General features: G+C 48.0%; 1 protein-coding gene and 1 non-coding gene across 2 annotated transcripts in view; both read left to right on the forward strand.

Annotated features, from left to right (window-relative positions):
- Nucleotides 1–15,607: 15,607 nt before the first annotated feature.
- Nucleotides 15,608–15,680, forward strand: TRNAW-CCA (transfer RNA tryptophan (anticodon CCA)). The gene has a single exon. It is a non-coding gene; the product is annotated as a tRNA-Trp (tRNA).
- A 4,357-nt stretch (nucleotides 15,681–20,037) lies between these two features.
- HIF3A (hypoxia inducible factor 3 subunit alpha) overlaps nucleotides 20,038–23,066 on the forward strand; it is a 33,493-nt gene continuing 30,464 nt past the window's right edge. Inside the window, exon 1 of the mRNA XM_073796051.1 lies at nucleotides 20,038–20,096. Coding sequence (XP_073652152.1) covers nucleotides 20,071–20,096 — 26 coding nt within the window. The 5' untranslated portion in view covers nucleotides 20,038–20,070. The remainder of the gene's footprint in view (nucleotides 20,097–23,066) is intronic.

Below are 23,066 nucleotides of genomic sequence, written 5' to 3' on the forward strand. Positions count from 1 at the left end.
GCAAGAGAGCCCAGATCTGGGAGGGACCTGGCCTGTGTTGATTGAGCCATCATTTGGTGTCGGGACCTGCCACTACTTATGGCTAGAGAAAGTTCTACTTCTGACTTCAAACAGCCCTTTGTTTTATTCTCTCATTCTGTTCCCTGAATCCAAGGAAGACACTGACCCGAGGTCTTACTGCTGGTCAGTGACTCAGGCTGGACTAGAACCCAGGTCTCCTGAACCCCAGTCCGGGGGCCTCCGAACATCCCTGGCCCAGCCCATGTAGGAAGGACAGCCTCTGCTCATAGACAACCCTGGGGAAGACCCAGGTTAACGTTCCCATGTGCCCTTTCTTGGGACTGGCAGAGCTGGGCTCCTGGATGTGAAACCCAGGGTGATGCTGTCAGTTCCCGCTCTCACTGGATTCCCCACTGGCTTCCTTGCTGCCCCAGGAATAAATAGACTTGATTTTCCTCCTGGCAGTATCTGGGTGTTATTTCCATCTGGCCTTAGGGAGCCCCTCCCAGGAAACAAGCAGGAATGAGGTAGACTTTCAGGTGTATGGAGAGAAGGTCAGGGATGCAGGAGAAGGGGCTGGGGCTCCCCAGAGCCAGGAGGTTCCTCCTCTGCTGGCTGATGGGGAGGCTGTGTCAACCCTTTGCACCAACCATATCCCTGGGATTACAGAAAGAGACCCCTGCTCCCTGCAAAGTGACTTCAAGTGATGAAAGAATGGATGATCTGGCTTGACCCAGCCCTGGTTGCATCCTCCACATGATATAGTGAATTAAGAGCCTACATGTCATAGGAGTGGCTGGAGCAACAGGCTCCAGGCTGTGTTGAATGGTACTCAGGACAGCACTCTTGAGCTGTGATCCAGGATCTGGACGCCCTTGTTTCTGCTTAGTGGCTTTTCAGCACCTCAAAGCTATTGCCTAAACTCACGGGTGCTGCTGGGGAAACACCTGGCTGTGATGCCCAGAGCTTCAAATACACCCAGAATTCCAGCTGCAAGGCCGTGTGGGAAAGGCAGTCTGAATCTTCCCAGCCTCTGCAGACAAGGAGGCCCTCAGTGGAGGGCAATGATGCCAAGCGTCCTGCCCATTCCTTATGGTTCCCCCTTGCCCCCAACTTATTATAACTGCTTATTACAACCCAAAATGTCTCCCACGGCTCAACCGCCAAGTCCTCAGCTGTACGGCTCACCACTCTCTTCCCTCTAACTTGTGCCCCAGCATGAGTGTCTGTGCCCCCCTCATCCACAAGTTCCAGGGTTCATGCATGATGGTTTCTGTCTGACCCTCTCTCCAATCTCTTCATGTGCGTTCTATTCGCAGCCCCCGCACCACCCCCACAGCAGCTTTCAGTTTAAATGTTGCCCACATGAAATGTCCCTGAACTCTGAGGGTGTGGTCTGTAACCTCATTACATCCTGATAGCACCTTGGACGTCTTCTCTTGAGCACTTTTCACAGCTTTTTGTGTGTGTGTGGCTTTGTTGTCAAGGAAGACACTTGAGAATTAGAACCAGTTGTGCTTCTGATGCTCAGTGAGAAGGGAATGAGTCGTTTCTGGGACCAAACAGATCAAGGGTTTCAGATTTCGGTGAACCACACCAACCTTCGCTCTGCACGAGCAGTTGGGAATCAAAATCACACTATAAAGTGAAGATACTCAGAGAATGTATCATTCCAGAAACAGATCGAATTGGTCAGCACTAGAGGTGTGGACAGTTCCTGCTGTTCTTTGGACACGCACCCCCCCATTCAAATGTTTTTACTTTTCTTTTTTTAATGTGTGTGGAAAAATACACCTAACATAAAATTTACTATTTTAACCCTTGTATATTGTACTGTTCAGTGACACTTTGTACATTCAAGATGTTGTATAACCATCACCAGAATATTTTCATCGCCCCAGAAGGATAATCTCATACTCATTAAGCAATCACTGTCCATTCCGCTGTCCTCCCAGCCCCTATAAAACTCTGATCTGCTTTCTGTCTCAATGTTTTCACCTGCTTTGAAGTTTTCCTATAAATTATGAAAGATGTGGTGGTTTGCGTCTGGCTTCGTTCACTCATCACAGTGTTTTCAAGGTTCATCCGTGCTGCAGCATGTATCGGTACTTCATTTCTTAAGAGAAATAATATTTCATTGTATGGGCGTACCACATCTTTTTATCCATTCATCACTTGGTGGACATTTGTGATGTTTCCACCTTTTGACGCTTGTGAAAAATGCTACTATGAACATTTATGTACAAATGATTGTTTGAACATCTGTTTCAATTCTTTTGGTTATAATCCAGGGGCAGATTTGTTTGTTCACATGTTTAATTTAGTGAGGAATGAACAGTTTTCCACAGTAGTTGCACCACTTTGCATATTCACAAGCAAAGTGTGCAGTTTGCAATTTCTCCATATCCCTGTGAACACATTTTTTTTTTTATCATTTAAAAAGTACCACCATTCTAGTGGCTATACAGTGGTAATTCCTAGTAATTTTGATTTGAATTTCCCTTAAAACATGACTTTGATCATGTTATCATGTGCTTATTGGATATTTGGATATCTTCTTGGAGAAGTATCTATTAAGTCCTTTGCCAATTTTAAAATTGTATTATTTATCTTTTTGTTATTCAGTTGGAGTTCTTTATATTCCAGATCGTTATTAGCTATATGATTTTCAATATTTTCTTTTATTATGTGAGTTGTATTTTCACCTTCTTGACAGTATCCTTTGATACCCAAAACTTTAAAAATTTTTTAAAGTCCAATATATGCTGGGTTTTTTTTTTTTTCCCTTTGCCTCTATGCTTTTGGTGTCATATGTAAGAAACCATTTTGAAATCTAAGGTCATGAAGACTTACTCCTATGTTTTCTCCTAAGACTTTTCTAGTTTTAACTCTTACATTTAGGCCTTTCATCAACTTTGATTTAGTTTTGTTTATGGTGTGAGGTAGAGGTCCAGCTTCATCCTTTTGCCTGTGGATATGCATTTGACCCAGTCTGCCACATGTTGAAAACTTCCTCCCATTTTGTATGGTCTTAGGACCCTCATTGAAAATCAATTGGCCAAAGTCCATTTCTCCATCAGTCTGTAAGGACATTGTTGTTGAGCTGTCAAGGTGAAAAACTACCATGGCTTCCAGTTCTTTGACAAAACCTCAGATGTGTGACGTTCTGGCCAAGAATCTGTGATTTCATATTGTTGGAGCATTCATTGTCTCCCTGAGAGTTGAAAATGCAGATTTCTACAGAAATTATTTTTTAAAAAGAGACTCTTTTTAAAAAATTAATTAATTAATTTATTTGGCTGTGTCAGGTCTTAGTTGTGGCACGTGGGCTCTTTGTTGCGGTGCGTGGGCTTCTCTCTAGTCGTGGCACACAGGCTGTAGAGTGCGCGGGCTCAACAGTTGCGATGCGTGGACTTAGTTGCCCCACGGCATGTGGAATCTTAGTTCCCCAACCAGGGATTGAGCTCACGTCCCCCGCATTGGGAGGCGGATTCTTAACAACTGGACCACCAGGGAAGTCTGTCTACAGAAATTATGATTCTATAAAAGATTTTGAGGAGATGAGGAAGGCTGGTATCTTTCAGAGTGCAAAGTGATTTTGGAATGCAAAGAATTTCTTTGGGTTGAGTTCTGTGGAAGTTTGTCACTTACCTGTGTTTCTGAACTATGAAACTATGAACTATGAATATCTGGGCTAAGGAATAGCTTCTCTTGATAAATAAAGAATTAACAAAAAAATCAATTGGCCATAAATGCATGAGTTTATTTCTGGAAACTCAATTCCATTCCATTGATCTATATATCTATCATTATGCCGGTACCACACTGTTTTGATTACTGTAGCTTTATAATAAGTTTAAAATTGGGACTTGTGAGTCTCCCAAGAGTGTTCTTTTAAGGATTCCTTGAGGTATTCAGAGTCCCTTGCAATTCCATATGAATTTGAGAATACGCTTTCACATTACTGGAAGAAGGAAAAAAGTCATTGGGGTTTTGCAAGGGATTGCATTGAATCTGTTGATTGCTTTGGGAATAATCTAAACAATATAAATGATAACTGATTTGGGAGATGTGAAGAATATGAATGAGAGAATGGGAGAAATTGTGCTGGGTACTTGGTAAGCAATAGATGACTTTAGAGGTGATTGATGTGACCAAGATCGTTACCATACTAATTTGTTTTGTTGCCATTCTGGACAAAAAGTCCACACCAGATTTTAAGTAGATGTGAGGGAGAGGGGAGTAGTTTTTCCTCTGAGAGAAGCCAGTTGGGATCAGAAGATGAAAGAGCTGCTCCCCTGAGGGAGGCTGACAGTGCACATTTTTGCCTATACTTCTTTTTTTTTTTTTTTTGTATGCGGGCCTCTCACTGTTGTGGCCTCTCCCGTTGCAGAGCACAGGCTCCAGATGCACAGGCTCAGCGGCCATGGCTTACAGGCCCAGCCGCTCCGCGACATGTGGGATCCTCCCGGACCGGGGCACGAACCCGCGTCCCCTGCGTCGGCAGGCGGACTCCCAACCACTGCACTACCAGGGAAGCCCCCCTATACTTCTTTTATTTTTTAAAATTATTTATTTTTGGCTGCATTGGGTCTTCATTGCTGCGTGTGGGCTGCTCATAGTGGTGGCTTCTCTTGTGGAGCACGGGCTCTAGGTGCGCTGGCTTCAGTAGTTGTGGCTCGCGGGCTCTAGAGCTCAGGCTCAGTAGTTGTGGCGCACGGGCTTAGTTGCTCTGCGGCATGTGGGATCTTCCCAGACCAGGACTCGAACCCCTGTCCCCTGTATTGGCAGGTGGATTCTTAACCACTGCGCCACTAGAGAAGCCACTTGCCTATACTTCTTTTCGCTTTTTTTGAGATGCATGATGCATGTATCTCAAAGATGCATTATGATGTAATGTCTATTTTTCCTAATAGATGCCGCCAGGCAGTCAGTAAAATCAAGAATAGAGAAGATTCTGAGCCCCATCCCAACTTGCTCACTCCTGGCAGGGCCCTGATGCTGTTGGTAGCCTGGGTTTCCAGTGCCCAACACAGGGCTGAGTCCTATGTTTGTGGGGTGGGGAAGCAGGGGAGAGATGGCTGGGAGGGAGATCCTTCTGCAAAGAGGGACCCTGAGGCCTTCCCCAGTGTATGAGATCCCAACAGGCCTTGCTGAGGAGCAATATTACAGGGAGGACAAGGGAGATGTCTGGAGAGAGGGAGAGATTTGAACTTCAGGCGCCAGTTCTCAGTATGTCACAAAGACGTGTTGAGTTAGATACACACTTCCTTCATCCATTTATGATTTCATTCATTCATTCGTGCATTCTTTCAATATTCCCTGAGCACCTGCTCTGCCACCAGCCTTGTGCTATCTGATGATGGGGACACAGTGGTGACTTAGTCCCAGACCCATTCCCTCTGACTCCCACGTCCAGTTGGGGCACAGACGATAATGACCCAGAGTGAGCAGGTCTGGGAAGAAGGGCCAAGGGTGATAGGGAGGGCTTCCTGTAGGAGGGCACATCTGAGCTGTGATTTTAAGAATGAGCAAGAATTGTAACTATTTCAGAGGGGGCTCAGCCCTGGGAGGGCGGAGGACAGGACAGGGCGAGTCACCCTGTGGGCCTTGGTGAGGATTCGGGCTTAATCTGAGTGCACTGTGAGCCAAGAACACATGCTAAACAGGGAATGAAAGTGGTGAGACTTGGGTCTGTGGAAAATCCTAGTGTCTGTCTCCTGTGAGGGGAGTGGACAGAAGGGTGGACGGACAGGAAGCAGGAAACCAGAGAGGATGCTTCTGGAGCAGAAATAATCATGCAATTACCAGAGTTCTAAATGTCTGACCTCTCTCAAGGGGGTGGGATGTATAGCACACTCGTTTCCCAGAGCCGTTTCTTCCCCTGTTCTTCAGGCCTCCCCTCCTCTTACAGCTGCAGGGTAGAAAAGCGTTCTCCAAACTGTGGGTTGTGACACTCCTTCAGGTTGTAAAACCAATGAATTTATCTTAATGGGTTCTTTTAAAATGAGAAGAGAATTGATGGAAGATAGAATAGCGTGCACTGCAGAGAATCTTAACTCACATAAGGATGTAATATCTATCTTTCCCAGTGAGTCACATACAATGGTTAATAAACGCACACGATTGGAAAGACTCCAGGCACAGGCTTGTCTTCTGCTTTCCTAAGAGCCAGTGACTTAGCTGTCCCATCATGTCTTCCCAAAAAATAGGTTCAGCTCTCACATCCTTCATCCCAGGTGCTTCCTGGAGTGGCTGAAGGTAGGCTTGGCACACAGCCTGGCATCTATACCAAAAAGAGGGGCGAGGTAGGTCTGGATACCTGCCAGTTCCAGAGAGAAGCTGGTTGCCCAGGGCAGGCTTGGGGTTGGCATCCCTTGAGAGGAGCCCAGCCCCCTCCCCTCCCCTCATCTGCAGCCTCATCTCTCCGGGGGGCTGAGTCAGGACCTGGGTGGAAAAGTGAGAGGAGATCAGGGCAGGGCTAGAGGGTGGGTCTCAGAGGCTGTACTGGTGGGAGGACATTGAGGTCCAGGCCAGGGCTCCATGGACACTGAGAACACCAGACTCAACAGTGATGAGGCTTCAGGGTCAGAGAACCTTGGGTTTGAATTGCTATACTTTCTCAAAGGGCCAAATAGGCCGTTTATAGGTAACGCTATTCCTGTCCTTGTATAAGAGGAGGACTTGCTTTCTCATATTTGACTCTGACAGCATTTTTTTTTTTTTTTTTTTTGGCTGCTTCGAGTCTTAGCTGTGGCACGCGGGATCTTCATTGAGGCATGTGGGATCTTTCGCTGTGGTGCGTGGGCTCCTCTCTAGTTGTGGTGCACCAGCTCCAGAGCAGGTGGGCTCTATAGTTTGTGGCACGTGAACTCTCTAGTTGAGGCGCCTGGGCTCAGTAGTTGTGGCTTGTGGGCTTAGTTGTCCCACGGCATGTGGGATCTTAGTTCCCTGACCAGGGATCGAACCTGTGTCCTCTGCGTTGGAAGGTGGATTCTTTACCACTGGACCACCAGGGAAGTCCCTGAGCTGTTTTTCAGATACTGAAAGCCCCACCACGTGGAAGAAGTTAACTATTTGCTGACCACAAGCACATAGATCCCAGACCAGTTGGAACCAGAAGGTTGATGATGTTGACTCCCGATTACCTCACCATCAACCAATCAGAAGAATGCCCATGAGCTGATCACGCACTCTACAGCCCCTCTTCCTCACCCTGTCTTTAAAAATCTTTCACTGGAAGCCATTGGGGAGTTTGGGTCTTTCAAGCACTAGCTGCCCGTTCTCCTTGCTTGGCACCCTGCAGTAAACGCTGCACTTTCCTTCATCACAACCTGGTGTCAGTAGATTGGCTTTACTGCACACAGGCGAGCAGGCCCAAGTTTGGTTCTGTAGCACTAGGCGATGTGAGGACACAGTGCCAATTCAGTAGCAGATCCTGTGCCATCACTGGGGACACAGATCCAGCCTCTGGCTCAGGGAGGTCAGGGCTGGTTGGAAAGCCATAGGTGGGGAAGAGCAAGTGTTACCTGGAGAGAGTCTGCGATGATGATACTGGAGAAGCGGCATCTTCCCTGAGATTTCAAGGATGAGTTACAATTGTGGCTGATTCAGTGAATCTGGAGCCTCTAAGAGCAGAGGGTGGGGCCAGGAGAGGGGCTGGAGGTGGCAGGGCTGGTCGTCTCGTGAGGCTTTCAGATACTCTGGGTATGATCCTGAGCTCACGGGGCACTGTGGAGGGATCATAAGCAGGGGATGAAGGTGGTCAAATCTGTGTCTGTGGAACTTCCTGGTGTCTGTCTGCTGTGAAGAAGGTGGACAGGAGAGTTAGTAGAAGCAGGAGACCAGGGAGAAGGCTTCTGAAGCAGAAGTCATCACCCTATAGCAGAGAACTGATCACCCCCTTTCTCCTGACAGAGTATGCGGTCATTTCACCTCCTCTTGCAGGACCATTTCCCCCTCTGCTCTCTGGCCCCATCTCTTACAGCAGCAGGTAGAACAATATTTCCCAAGGAAAAGACTGGGGCATCCTGGTAGGATGTAAAACCAATTCACTTGGGCATAAACAATAGTATGTTTTACTTGAATAAGAATAGACTAGAATACGGGAGAGTGTGCTCTGAACAGGATGCTGTGCTATACTGTTCAATGCACTTTCTCCTGTGACTGTGTATAACCTACATAATGATGTAATCTCTATTTTCCCCAGTGAGTCACAGACAAGTGGTTAGAACACTTGAGAATAGAGAAGGTTTGGGGATCACCTCCTCTTTTCCTACGAATCACTAATGGACTTCCCTGGTGGTGCAGTGGTTAAGAATCCGCCTGCTAGTGCAGGGGACACGGGTTCAAGCCCTGGTCCGGGAAGATCTCACATGCGGCGAAGCAACTAAGCCCGTGCGCCACAACTACTGAGCCTGCGCTCTAGAACCCATGAGCCACAACTACTGAAGCCCGTGTGCCTAGAGCCTGTGCTCTGCAACAAGAGAAGCCACCGCAGTGAGAAGCCCACGCACCGCAACGAAGACCCAACGCAGCCAAAATAAAATTAAATAAATAAATAAATTTTTAAAAAAGAAAAAAATAAGAATCACTAACTTACCTGCCCCATCACGTGTTCTAATAAAGGGGTTCGAGAATTCCCTGGGGATCCAGTGGTTAGGTCTCCATGGTTTCTACTGTAGGGGGCGCAGGTTCCACCCCCGGTCAGGGAACTAGGATCCTGCATGCTGTGCTGCATGGCCTAAATAAATAAATAAATAAAGGGGTTCATCTCTTTGGTCCTCAGTATCAGGATTTTCCTGGAGGAATGCAAACCTGGTTGTCTCGACCAAAAAGAGAAGTTATGCCAGGACTGGATCCCAGCCAGGGTGAGAGACAGAAGCACAGTCCCCAGGCCAGGGTCGGGGTTAGCATCTCTGTGGAGGGAGGAATCCAGCCCACCCTCCCTGGCCTGGAGTCTGATCTCTCAGGGCAGCTGAGTCAGGCCCTGGGGTAGGAAAGTGGAGAGAGATCCTGACACTGCAGGGGAAGCTCAGAGGCTGTGCTGTTAGGAGGGCAGCGGGGACCAGGCCAGGGCTCGATGGACGCCGAGAGCCCCTGATTTGACAGTGATGAGGCTTTGTGCTGGCATCCTGCTTCTATCCCTTCTCAAGTGTCATAAAAACCATTACACACAGCACTATCCAATCTCACCACCGGCTCCCTCAGAGGCCCCATCCTATTCTGCCCACCTTGGTCCTCTCTGTGTGGGAGTGGGTCTGTCTTCTGCTCCTGAGCCCAGCTTCGTGAGGCAGGGCCGAGGCTGCTGGGTGGAAGCTGTCTCAGGTGTTGGGACTCTCTGCTTCTACCATGTCTAAAAGATTCTGGGTTTCTGGACAGTAAGGGTGAGATCAATTGGCCATTTATTGAATTCTCTCAACCTGCTCCCTGGATTCAAGCAAGATAGTGACCTGAGGTCCCATGCTGGTCAGTGATGCAGGATGGAATAGATCTCAGGTCTCCTGAATCCCAGTCCAAGAGCCTCCAAACCCTCTAGGAAGGACAGGCTGGACCTGGTCAGACACCCCTGAACAAGACCTGGCTTGTCCTTCCCACAGCTTTTAGTCAAGGATGGTGGAGCTGGGCTCCTGGATGTGAAACCCAGGAGGATGCTGTCAGTTCTTGTTTTTTTTAAAAAAAGATACTTATTTATCTATCTATTTGCGCCAGGTCTTTGTTGTGGCATGTGGGATCTAGTCCCCTGACCAGTGATTGAACCTGGGCCCCTTGTGTTGGGAGCGCAGGGTCTTAACCACTGGACCACCAGAGAAGTCCCCATCAGCTCCTGTCTTCACATACTTCTTCGCTGGATTCCCCTTTGCCCCAGGAATAAATTGATTGAATCTTCCTCCTGGCAGCATCTAGGTGTTATTTTTATCTGGCCACAGGGAACCTCTCCCAGGAAACAGGCAGGAAAGAGGTGGACTTTCAGGATTACAGAGAGAATGTCAGGTGCGTAGGAGGAGGGGCTGGGGGTAGGAAAATGACCTAGAGAAAGGCACTTGTTTTCTAGGATTTACAAAGGCCTTTGAATGCTTTCGTTCGTTTATTTATTTATCATGCCCTTGGGTCTTTGTGTCTGCACCTGGGCTTTCTCTAGTTGTGGCCAGCAGGGGCTACTCTTCATTTTCAAATTGTATGAAAAACTGGTTAGGATGGCACTAGATATATTTTTATATATTGCAGCATTTTATTTTTTTATTATCAAGGAAGTGATATTTTATTTTAATTGTTTTAACATCTTTATTGGAGTATAATTGCTTTACATTGTTGTGTTAGTTTCTGCTGTGTAACAAAGTGAATATATGTATCCATGTATCCCCATATCCCCTCCCTCTCACCCTCCCTATCTCACCCCTCTAGGTGGTCACAAAGCACCGAGCTGATCTCCCTGTGAGATGCAGTTGCTTCCCACTAGCTATCTATTTTACATTTGGTAGTGTATGTATGCCAATGCTACTCTCTCACTTCGTCCCAGCTTACCCTTCCCCCTCCCTGTGTCCTCAAGTCCATTCTCTACATCTAGTGCAGCATTTTAAAAAGAAATTCTTCCCATCCAGGAGTATGATCTATTTTACAATATTTGGTAAGTATCTTCCTCAGGGGAGTATTATGTGGTATTGTCTATGGAAGATAAAGTAACAATTGTCTGTCTTTACTTCTGGATTTACACAGAGGACTTTTTAAGAAAGAACTTAATTTGCATAGACATTTTACACCAATGTATGAAAGTAATATCATTTTTTAATCTTTGTATTTTTTAATTTAAATTTTATTTTATATTGGATGGAGTATAGCTGATTTACAATATTGTGTTTGTTTCAGGTGTATGGCAAAGTGATTCAGTTATACATATGCTTATATCCGTTCTTTTTCAGATTCTTTTCTTTCTTTTTTTTAAAAATATTTATTTATTCATTTGGTTGCACTGGGTCTTAGTTGTGGTGGGCTCCTTAGTTGCAGCTCCAGGGCTCCTTAGTTGTGGCAGGCAGGCTCCTTAGTTGTGGCAGGCGGGCTCCTTATTTGTGGCATGCGAACTCTTAATTGTGGCATGCATGTGGGATCTAGTTCCCTGACCAGGGATGGAACCCAGTCCCCTTGCATTGGGAGCGTGGAGTCTTATCCACTGCGCCACCAGGGAAGTCCCAGTCCCACCAGGGAAGGTCCAGTGGTTAAGACTTTGCCTTCCAGTGCAGAGGGTGAGGGTTTGATCCCTGTCGAGGAGCTGAGATCCCACATGCCTCAAGGCCAAAAAACCAAAACATAAAATAGAGACAAATATAAAATAGTAACAAATTCAATAAAGACTTTAAAAATGGTCCACCTCAAAAAAAATCTTTTAAAAAAGGAATATTGAGTAGAGTTCCCTATAGTATACAGTAGGTCCTTGTTGGTTATTTATTTTACATTTAGTAGTGTGCATATGTTAATCCCAAACTCCTAATTTATCCCTCCTCCCCACCTTTCCCCAGTAATATCACTTTGAAGTAAAGTGAGAGGTATTAATAGGCTCAAATTATTGAAAGTAATCAAAGTTAATTTCATGGATAATGAGACAAATCATAATCACGTGTCACTGGAAAGGATGCAATAAGAAGACTGAATCCCTTCTGCGGCATTCCCGCCAGAGGTGTATATCCTGTAGTGAATGATGAGAAAACATCAGACAAACCCAAATCGAGGGATGTTCTACAAAATAACTGGCCTGGGACTTCTCTGGTGGTCCAGTGGTTACGACTCCGTGCTTCCACTTCAGGGGACGTGGGATCGATTCCTGGTCCGGGAACTAAGATCCCACATCCTGCGCGGTGCAGCCAAAAAATAAAATAATAATAATAAAATAAATAATAATTGGCCTGCAAGCTTCAAAAGGGTGAAGACCATGAAATTCAAATAAGACATGACAATTAAGTGTAGTGGGTGGTTCTGACTTGGGCCCTGTTGTTATAAAGGGGGACAATTTATGAAACCTGAATGCAGTCTGAGGCTTAAAAGGTAGTGATGTATCATGTGAATTTCCTGATATTGAAGGTAGTTATGTAGGAAAAGGGGTCCTTGTTTGCAGTAATTACGCACTTCAAAGGTGAGGTGATGAGGCATTATGTCGGCCACTTACTCTCAATGGCTCTGGAAACCAAAGCGAGGTAATAATATTTATCTTATAGGATAGATGTGAGGATTAAATGATATGATGTGAGATCTTGTAACATTCCTTGGCACATAATATTTCACTAAATTGAAGGTGTTCTTATTATGTAAAATCAAGACACTAAAAATATGTAATCAGTGTGACCTTTACCTGTAGCTATTTCTTCACAAACACACAGGCACACACTTTTTACGTATGTATGTTTGAGTGTGTATATCATCACATCCACCAGGGGGCGCGTCAGGCTTCGGTTACGGCTTCATTGTTTTTTAGTTTAGGTAGACCACTTGTTCTCATATGCCTTGGTCTCAGAACGTCTTTATACTCTTAAAAAATGTTGAGGACCCCCCAGAGAGTCTTTGCTTGTGTGGGTAATATACAATATGGTGTACTGTTCAACCAGCCTTCTGAAAAAAATCCATGATATGATGTTTCTATGGTGTAAATACTTCACCATGGCCCATTTCATGCTATCAAAGTTTTAACAACCGGTACACATGATCCTAAATTTAACAATTCACTCTCCCAAGCCAGTAAGGGCTGGCACCAGCACACCACAGCGTAGTTATTCATTCATATTTACCTTATATAAATTTAAACTGATAAATTTTAAAGATTTATTTATTCATTGAAAAGTAGCAATGATAAATCCATTACATGTTAATATCAGAGCAATGATATCATCAGACATCACATAGCTTCTGGAAAACTTTACCTTATAGTAGGAAGAAGAGGAAAGCCAATAACATCTTAGTATTCTCATGAGAATAGTTTTGACCTTGTGGAGCTCATGAAAGGATCTCAGAGACTCCCAGGGGTCTGCAGACCATACTTGGGAATCACTGGCTTAGTAATATAATATAAAATAATATAATGTAATATACCTTAAATCTATTCAATCCAGTACCCCCTTTAAAAATAATAGATTTTTATAGTATTCCTTTTATTACCAGGAAACAAAATTCATGCACAGCATAACTTATTTGTACATGTAATCTCTAACTTAAAATTATTGCAATACGTTATCTGTAGTTTAGAAAAGAAACAAAAGAAAAATACACTCTACAATCCTTTACTAGACATGTGTGTTTAGGAATGAAGCATGTGTTTGGTTTTTAGAAAGGTGGTTTGTGTATATGGCATATATGAGGTCAGCCCAGCTAGGTTCAGGGTGGCTCCTGGAATCAAACAGATCAATATTTCCACAGTGAAATGTGGGCTGTTTATCCCACCACAGTGGGATAAATATAGATTACCAAAATAGCCCGGGTCGGGTCAGGTTTTGCTGTCAAGTACACTAGACAACAATCTCTCCTTTTCAGAGCTATTTGGATCCTGGAATTGTGGATGACTGATGGTGAGCCTGTAATCTATGATTAAATACGAAGTGTTCCATTAGGTCAGTGTTCTCAGACACTACAGGGCCCGATGTTCCTGCTTTTGATGAATTATAAGTTTAGATTTAAGGTGAAGAAGACAAGATTCAGTCAGATTTTTATCTTTATATTTGACATTTTGAAATAAGAGCTAAATAAAAAACATTCATATGTCTATTAAGAGAGAAAGCAAAACAGGGTGACCAGCTAGATTGTCTGGGATTCAAATACCCTAAGGAGGGAGAATGTCAGTGATATGATTCTCTGACATGGTGAGCACTCGTAATACCAACTTTTGCCCCAAACAGGGTATGATCTTCCCTTGATTCACATGTAGTTGCTTTCCTGGAAAATTCAGAGTATATTAAAATAGTGTAAAATTTTTGCTGTTTATATGTAAAATGGGAGCCGCTGTAGCCTAAGATGATCCTTAACAGATTCTTCCTGCACCTACGAACTCGGGCAGGAACCCAGGAAACCCCTCCTGCTCTGGGCTGCACAGTGCATTGCGAGAATCTGGGTTCCCTGGCCCTGGCCACCAAATACCAGAAGCCCTACAGATTTACATGCATCTCCCGGGACTGCCCCAGCTACTGGGTCTTGCTCACTGAACCCTGAAGGAGGGATGTGCCAGGGAGGTGGGGTCTCAGGGCGCTGGGAGGGGCCTCCTGGCCTCCCAGAGTGGAGCGACAGATTCTCCTGCAGGAGGCGCCAAAGCGCTGAGCACGCGAGCAAGGGACTCCGGCCACAGTGCAGAGGGGGGGCAGTTACCTGCATCTACACCAACATACACATCAGCGTCTGCATAGGGAACCATGACATGCAAGAGACTTTTACATGTGTGTGATTATAGTCGTGCGTGTGTTTCACATGTTTTACTGATGACAGGTGCCCTTATTTACAGAACCCAGATAGATGTCACTATCTGTGTGTGCAACAACATGTATCCACGTGCTAGCATCGACAAGCAGGCTCACATCAAGGCATGCCTAATGCCAAGACATATATCTTGACCATGGTATGTACTGACACGTCTATTTGTCAGAATCCACGTGTTGCTACTGACTTGTGTGTTAATGGCAGCCTGTTACATGACACCTATGTGTGTGACATCCAAATGCACATGGACATGTATGCATGTGGACGTGTGGGTAGTGACCGTGCCTGTCTGAGCCTCGTCTGTCCACCCTCCAGGATGGAGCCCCTTGGCTGGCAGGGGAGTGGAGATTTGGAAACAATCATCCAATCTACCCCAGGGCGTATTATTTTTTTATTAATGCAGTTTTCAGAAATGACTCTCTGAGCCACAGAGAAGTTAAATAACATGGTCAAGGTCGCACAGCTGGCACGTGATGGAGCCCAAAGGCTGTCTCTAGAACCATATATTGAAACCACTAAACTATAGGAAAATAATGGAGCCCACCTAATGGGGCTGTCATGATGTTCCAGTCAAAGCAGAACAGCACTGGGCACAGAACGCTCGCCCTACTTACGTCCATCGTCTGATTCCAGGTTGGCCTTGGCTTGAGTTTGGAGGGATTTTCTGCCCCTGGCCGTGTTCCAGGAATGCCAGCTGACCTTTATAAACCCATACTATGAGGAGTCAGAGCCAGGGGAAGGGAGAGCAGAGAGAAAATCAGATCACAAGAGGCAGCAGTAGAGAGGTTAGGAGCAACTCCCCCCCAGTCTTGGGCAGTAGGGAGGGTGAGTCTTACAGAGGTGAACACCAGCAACTAAAATGTCTGAGCAGATGTACAGAAAACAGTAGCCGGAGATGCTGACTTGTCAGATTGGGTGTGTGCTTGGTTCTGGGGTTTTGTTGCTGAACCCTATTTCCCTGTCAATAAATCAAGCATTTTTTCTCCAATATCCCAAAGCCTAAGACTCTACCTCCACGGTGCTGCTCATAGCAGAGCTCCAAGATGTTCTATAAAGAGTGTGGGAGATATTTCTCCAAAATGGCGACAATAATATTTCCAGTTCCACGTGCTCTTCCTGTGGAAGCTTGACCTTTCCCACCAAGAAGTAGAGTCTGGGGACTTCCCTGGTGGTCCAGTGGTTAAGACTCCATGCTTCCAATGCAGGGGGCCCGGGTTCGATCCCTGGTCAGGGAATTAGATCCTGCATGCTGCGACGAAGATCCCGTGTGCCACAACTAAGACCCGGTGCAGCCTAATTAATTAATTAATTAATTAATTAAAAAAAGAAGTAGAGTCTATTTCCCTCCACTGGGCAGGACTTTGTGATTGCCTTGATGAAAAGAAGTGACACTGCATGACTCCCAGGGCTAGGTCATAAAGGAGACACAGCTTCTGCCTGTCTCCTCACTCACTCACCCTCTCCCTTGGGGCTTGGCTGCCATGATGTGAGGAAGCCCAAGCAGCTACATGGAAAGGTCACATGTAGATGTTCCAGCCACAGCCCCCAGGTGAGGTCTCAGCTGACAGGCAGCATCAACCACCAGGCATGTGACTGAGGAAGCATCAGATCATTCCTGCCGACAGTCTTTAAGCTGCCCCAGCTGATGCCAAGTGGAGCAGAGATGAGTTGTCTCCACTGAGCCCTGCCCAGATTGCAGATTCATGAGCAAAATAAATCTCGTTTGGGTGGTTTGTTTTGCAAATGAGAGAGCTTCCAGTTCTTTCCAACCTGTGGGGAAAGAGGACTTCATTCAGACCTAACTCAGATGTCACTTTCCTGCTGAAAAGCCTTCTATGTTTCTATCTCCCTCAGAGTGAAAGCCAACACAACCTAAAAAAAACTCACCCTGCACGATCTTTCCACACCACTGTCCACTTCCTCCCCACATCATCTCTCTGATCTCATCTCCCAATCTTCCCATCCATCCCTCTGCTCTAGCCACACTGGTCTCCTTGCTGATCCCTGAACTTACCAGGCAAATCCCACCTCAGGACACTTGCACTGTTTTTTTTCCACCGTAGATTAGCCTTGCCCATTCTGGAACTTCATGGAATTGAAATCACATAGTAATTCTCTTTTGTGTCTGTCTTCTTTCATTCTGCATAATGATTTTAAGATTCATCTGTGTTGTATGTGTATCAATAGTTGATTCTTTTTTCTTACTGAGTAGTATCCATTGTATGGGTGTACCACAGTTTGTTTATCCATATCAGTATAGTAATATGTTGATGTGTGGGTGAACCTCAATATCTTTTCAGTCTGTCTCCTCTCCTTTACCCCCATTGCCCCTTCTCTGGCCCAGGCATCTCTTCTTTACACCCAGATCTGCACCCCAGCCTCCCTCCTGTTCTCTGACCTTCAGTCTCACCCCTGTTATCCACTCTCCACATGGCAACCAGAGGAATCTTTTTAAGGCACATATTGTGTTCCTGTCCTGCTCAAAACTCTGCCATGGCTCCCCAGTGCTCCCAGGATATTGCCCAAACTTCTTTCATGGCTCTCAGATCTGGTTTGATCTCACCTGCATGCACCATTCCAGCATCACTGCCCACCTCCTCTCCTTACACTCCACGTTGTAGCCACAGGTACCTTTCAAATATCTCAAGGTCCCAAGCTCTTTTTTTTGCCTCCAAGCCATTGCATTCTCTTCCCTCTGCCCAGAATACTTTTCTCTCTCCCCCTCTCTCTCTCTTTTAATAAATTTATTTATTTTATTTATTTATTTTTGGCTGTGTTGGGTCTTCATTGCGCGGGCTTTCTCTAGTTGCCGCCAGCGGGGGCTACTCTTCCTGGCGATGCGCGGGCTTCTCATTGCGGTGGCTTCTCTTGTTGCAGAGCACGGGCTCTAGGCGTACAGGCTTCAGTAGTTGTGGCTCGCAGGCTCAGTAGTTGTGACGCACGGGCTTAGTTGCTCCACGGCATGTGGGATCTTCCCAGATGAGGGCTTAAACCCGTGTCCCTTGCATTGGCAGGCAGATTCTTAACCACTGCGCCACCAGGGAAGCCCTCTCTTTACCTTCTTCACTCTTATTCATCCTTCAAGTCTCTGTTCAGAGGTCTCCTCCTTAGGAAACCTTCTCGACAACCCCCCCCAGGCTGGGTGAGGTGCCTGCACTGAGCTCCCATAGTTCCTGGTGGCTCGGATCACTCTGCATTTTAATAATGTAAAGCTCTCCCCTAAGCTTCAGCTCCAGGAACAAAACTTGTCTCTCCAGAAAAACAAGAACATATCCCTTTTTAAAAAAAAAAAAAAATTAATTTATTTAGTTTTGGCTGTGTTGGGTCTTCATTGCTGTGTGCGGGCTTTCTCTAGTTGCAGCGAGCAGGGACTACTCTTCGTTGTGGTGCGCGGGCTTCTCATTGTGGTGGCTTCTCTTGTTGCGGAGCACGGGCTCTAGGCGTGTGGGCTTCAGTAGTTATGGCTCGTGGGCTCTAGAGCGCAGGCTCAGTAGTTGTGGCGCACTGGGCTTAGTTGCTCCGCGGCATACGGGATCTTCCCGGACCGGGGCACAAACCCGTGTCTCCTGCATTGGCAGGCGGATTCTTAACCACTGTGCCACCAGGGAAGCCCCAAACAAGAACATATCCTTTTAGCAAAAATTGGAAATCATTTCGAAAAACACATTTCCCATATCACCTTTGCTGCCAGGAACCATCAAGTGAAGTTTAACACTAACCTAGATCATAGATGCCTGGCACATCTGTGTATATAAGTTTTAGTCCTGTTTTAATGTTTGTTTAACAAATGTCAATTTTCCTTGGGCACCGTAAATCCTCAGATTGGCTATCTGCTATGACTCAGATAGCCTCTGCTTCCTCGGATAGGACCTGCTTCTCCTGCAGCCCTTCCTAATTTTGACCTCTCATTCACATGTCTCTGTACTGAGGCTCAGGAGATATTCTCTCAGTTTATCAAGATTCTTTTGGGGGTAAGCAGCTGAAATCAACTCAACTAATCTAAGCACAAAGTAAATGAATAAAACAATATTTAACAACAACAGCAACAACCAAAAAACCCATAATGGTTCTAAGATTAAAATGGACTTCAGGTATGGCTGGATCCAGGCACTTAAGTGCTAGTGTTAGGACTGTCTTTTACAAACTTTCATTTCTGCTTTCCTCTGCATTGACATTCAGCACAAAGCCTCTTCTTTCATGGTAACAGAGCCCCATGAGCTCCAGGCTCACATCCCACCAGCTTGGCAACTGCAGTAGAAAGAGAACCTCTTTTGTGATAGTTGCAGCAAATGTCTCAGGGTTGGTTTCTCACTGGGCTAGATTAGGTCACATGCCTTCCCTGAACCAATCACTGTGATCAGAAAAACAGAATAAACTGGCTAGGTCTAGTCCCTGGAGCTGGTGAGGGGAGGGTTATGGCCAGCCCTATTCAAATTAAATAGACTGAGAGGGGAGAGAAGTGGTTCCCCAAAAGAAAACTGAGTGGGACACTAGGATGGGCAAAAACCACTTCTGCTGTAGTGTCCTCTTCCCTGCCCAAAGCTGCATCCTGAATATTGGTCTGCTACGGATTAGAACCCAACCACCACCAACACACACACACACACACACACACACACACACACACACACACACACTCTGTTCCTTATCCAATTGTAACACTTCCACCACTCCTTGGTGACCTTGTGCCTCTCCCTTCTTACTTCATTGGTAGAAAGATCATTTCTCCGCTCTTTTGAAAAGTGGGTGTGATTGAGTTTTACATATTTACTTGACATAAACTTGATCACTCACCAGTGAGAACCTGAAAACGGAGTTAGAGAGGCAAGGAGGTGGGGCTGGGGTACAGAGGGTGCCAGACCGGAGGAGTGGGGAGCAGAGGGATTGGGCACGAGACGGAGGGGTGAAGGTGGAAGGAAGGGGCTCGGGACTGAGAGGGAACGATGGGGTACAGAGGGGGGAGGGATTGTAGAACTGGGGTGGGGTCGGGAGTTGGGGGCGGAGAGGAAAAGCGGAGGACTCAGTGGATAGGGAAGGGGTGGAGGCGGAGCTGGGCGACTCAGGAGGCAGGGCTGGGCCACTGGAGGGGGTGGGATTGGAGGTCGGAGGGGCCCACCCGGGGGTAGGAAATGGAGGAGTGAGCCAGGGGTGCGAGTTAGAGGGTGGGGGCTGGAGTGAACTAGGTGGGTTCAGAAGAGTACTGGTGTCGGAACTTGGCGGGAGATACTGGGCCAGAAGGCGCGGCCAGCCGATCTTGCTTGCACCGCGCTGGCGACACTGCTGAGAAGTCCGCGGCAAGGAGTGTGGCTGGGGGGGGGTGTATTCCACTGCACCCGCCCCCTCTACACACACACACACACACACACACACACACACACACACCTCTCTCTCTCTCTCTCTCTCTCTCTCTCTCTCCCTCCCCCCGCACCCCCCCCCGGCATTCCAAGTCTTCGTCTCTTGTCCCGCCTCTTTCATGGAAGTGACAGACCGGTCAACCAACCAGAGCCGCGGGCCGGGCGCTGCGCAGCCAACCGCTCGGCGTGGGGAGGAGCTGGGGAGGGGGCTCGCAGGGCAGGGGAGGGGGCTAGGGGCCTCGAAGGGCTCCGGAGCGGCGACTGGCGAGTCATGGCGCTGGGGCTACAGCGCGCAAGGTACTGGGCTTTGGGGTCAGGAATGATAAGAATTGGGGGGGCTCCTCTTCCAGCGACCCCTGAGCCGGGTGGGGAAGGCGCGGGTGCAAGCCTAGGGCCACTCGGGCGCGCGGTTGGAGAGACATCCCCGCCGCACCCTCCACCCTAGGGGACTGCAGGGGTGGGGGCATTTCCCCAAGTCCAGGCTGCCACGCCCCTCTAGCCAGGAGCGACATCTGGGTCGTGATCCCAGATTTCCTGCTGTTCCGGGTTCGCTTCCCCTCCTGACTGGGGTTGAAACTCGGGGTCCCCATGGAATCGGGGGTAGTTGCGTTTGAGCAGTTCCCAGGCTTCTGCGGGAGGCATTCTCCCTCCACATACTGACCCTTCTGGCCTCCGAGCCCCCAGAATTGAGGTTGTTCTTTGACACCAGACCCCTAGAGTCCTAGGGGATCCGGGGTACCCCCAAATTGAGCCTTCCCAGATATAGGGAGTCCCTTGGAATGCGGAGTCAGCTTCTGAGTTCAAGAGAAGAGAGAGCCTCTTTAACTGGACCCTCCCTGACAGTCTCCCAAACCTTGAGTTGCCTAGAAATAGGCAGAGATGGTCACCTTTCAGAAGCCACCTTGGGACCCTTCCCAGGGGCCTTTTGGAAGGTAGGGTCACCCCCTTTAAGAACCAGAAAACAGCCTGACCCACTTCCCAAAGTCTAGCCTCTTATCTGACTCCTCCACTCCCACCCAGTCCCTGTGACAGTGGGAAGGGGCACCCAAGCCTTATTTGGGGAAGACTCCAGAGAGGGTGCTGTGCCTGATTCAGTGCAAGCTGTGGGAAGCGCCCCCTGCCGCAGAGCCCAGCTGGGGTCATCCCGGACAGGTGGTGGGTTTCTGTGTTCCCTTCCCAGCAGGTGCAGATTTGCTGGGGCAGCACAGGGAGCTCGTGCTCTGGGTCCACTGCCAGGGGGTCCTATCTGGCCATGTTTTCATGGGACCCCAGAAAATATCCCACGCCCTTGGTTTCTCCTGTCCAATCTGAGGCGTCCAGGAAGCCTCACCCCCTTCCCTCCTCCCTGGCTTCGCAGGTCTGATTGGATCCTTCCCCACCCCCATGTTTTCACTCCCCCCACTTATACACCCCCCAATTCTATTCTAGTCTCTGGCTCTGGGCCTGCCAGGGAACTCTATCCCACCCCTTGTAGGCCAACCCTGGTCTAGCCCCTCCCAGCACCCCTTCCTGCCTAGGTGGGAGCCCCTCTTGGCGGAGCTGGGGCGCTCCCCCCTCCCCATCCAAGGCCAGCCCTCTCCTGCGGTGTCATCTGAGCCCACGCACCGCCCACTCATAACTCGCACCCAGATCCCAGCCACGCTCCATCCCCTCCTGCACCCCTAGGATGGCGCTAGGGCCAAAGAGGGTCAGGGTGATGGTGAGTGGGCCCCCCATACTCCCTTCTTCCATCCTTGCCATCCCACCCCAGGCAAGGGTGATTCTTGGGAAGTCCCTGATGGGCATTCGGCCCAGGGTGCCCCTCCGGTCAGAGGGTTCCCAGAGAACATAGGGCTTTGGGTACAGGCGCCCCACTGGATTATCATGTCCTTAGGAAGGAGCAGAGTCAGGGGTAGAGAGACTCCCACCGGCCCCCACCCCAAGTCCCTTCTCAAACCCAAACCCTCTCAGGCCACCTTGGCGCAATGCCAAGAGGAGTCCCTGCATGTATTCAACCTAAGCCCCCCCCCAAATCCTCTACACTTTTTGCAAGACCCCCAGTACCCAGCTGAATATCAGGAGAGGCCCAGGAGCAGCCCTGAACGTGGGGAAGGGTGTCCCCGCTTCTCCATGCCTTTGTTCTCGGGTGGCAAGTTCTTCAGGGCAGGGAAGAGGTGGGCTTCTCCCTCTCCTGGTTGTGGGGGGGGCACCAAGCCCTAGTCCCCATTCCCAGGCCTTACCCTGGGGCCTCCCAGCCTGGCTCCACCCCCGTTCTCTACTGGAACACAGAGGAAGGGTGGCAGGGTTCCAGCTGCACGTCCCAACCTGGGCAGAGTGCCAAGGGGACGGACCAGGGCTGGGCATGGGGCCAGCTGGGGAGACTGGCCAGCTGGGGAAATCTGGAGGCAGCAGTGGTGGGACAAGGGGAAGGGACTGGGGCCAGTGGACAGAGGAGGGGCAGGACAGGGGTCCGTTGGGTGGCATGCCCACCAAGGCATGGCATTTAAGAGCACAGGCCCCCAGATCAGGGTTCAAATTGCAGCTCGCCCGCTTCCTGGCTTGTGTGGCTTTGTGCCAGCAACTGCTCTCTGAGCCTTAGTTTTGTAGCCTGGAAAATGAGGGTTATACCTCCCCTCCCCTGCACCCGCTCAAGATGAGAAGCAGTGAGGGGACAGATCTTTGGGGCAGGATACCCGATAGGTGAGCAATAAACTGTGTTCGAGTCCGACAGGGTTCTGGGTAGAAGCAGATACGTGGTCAGACTAACAGAAGCGTTGGGCATGGTTGCGCATTGGTGGAGGGCCCTGGGATTACCAGCTTGGTTACTTGGCTGGGTGATGCAATTGCTCAGAGCCTTGGTTTCTGACTCTGTAAAAGGGAGATCACTTTTCCAGGTTCTTAGGGTTTGTTGAGAGGATTTCATGGGGTCTCTAAGCTCATGAGTGTTTGATCCACCAAAGCTATCATTATTATTAGTATCACTATGATTTCGTTTTCTTCCCAAGGTGTTGTTTAAATCACGTGTGTACTTGCACACATACACACATCACACCATGGGGTTACCACTGAAGCCCGAGGGTTTCTCCAGTGCCTACGATGCTCCTAAGCCTTCCATCCCTGATGTGGACAAAGGGGAAATAATAAAAGTTGAACCTTTATATAGCACCAACCAATTGCCGGGCCCGGTTCTAAGCCCTTGACATATATTAACTCATTTAATCTTCACAACAGCCCCATGAGTTTGTGCTGTTCTTAGGCTCAGGGAGGCTATGCAACTTGTCCAAAGTC

Source organism: Tursiops truncatus, chromosome 19, assembly GCF_011762595.2.
Source record: "Tursiops truncatus isolate mTurTru1 chromosome 19, mTurTru1.mat.Y, whole genome shotgun sequence".
NCBI classification, from domain to species: Eukaryota; Metazoa; Chordata; class Mammalia; order Artiodactyla; family Delphinidae; genus Tursiops; species Tursiops truncatus.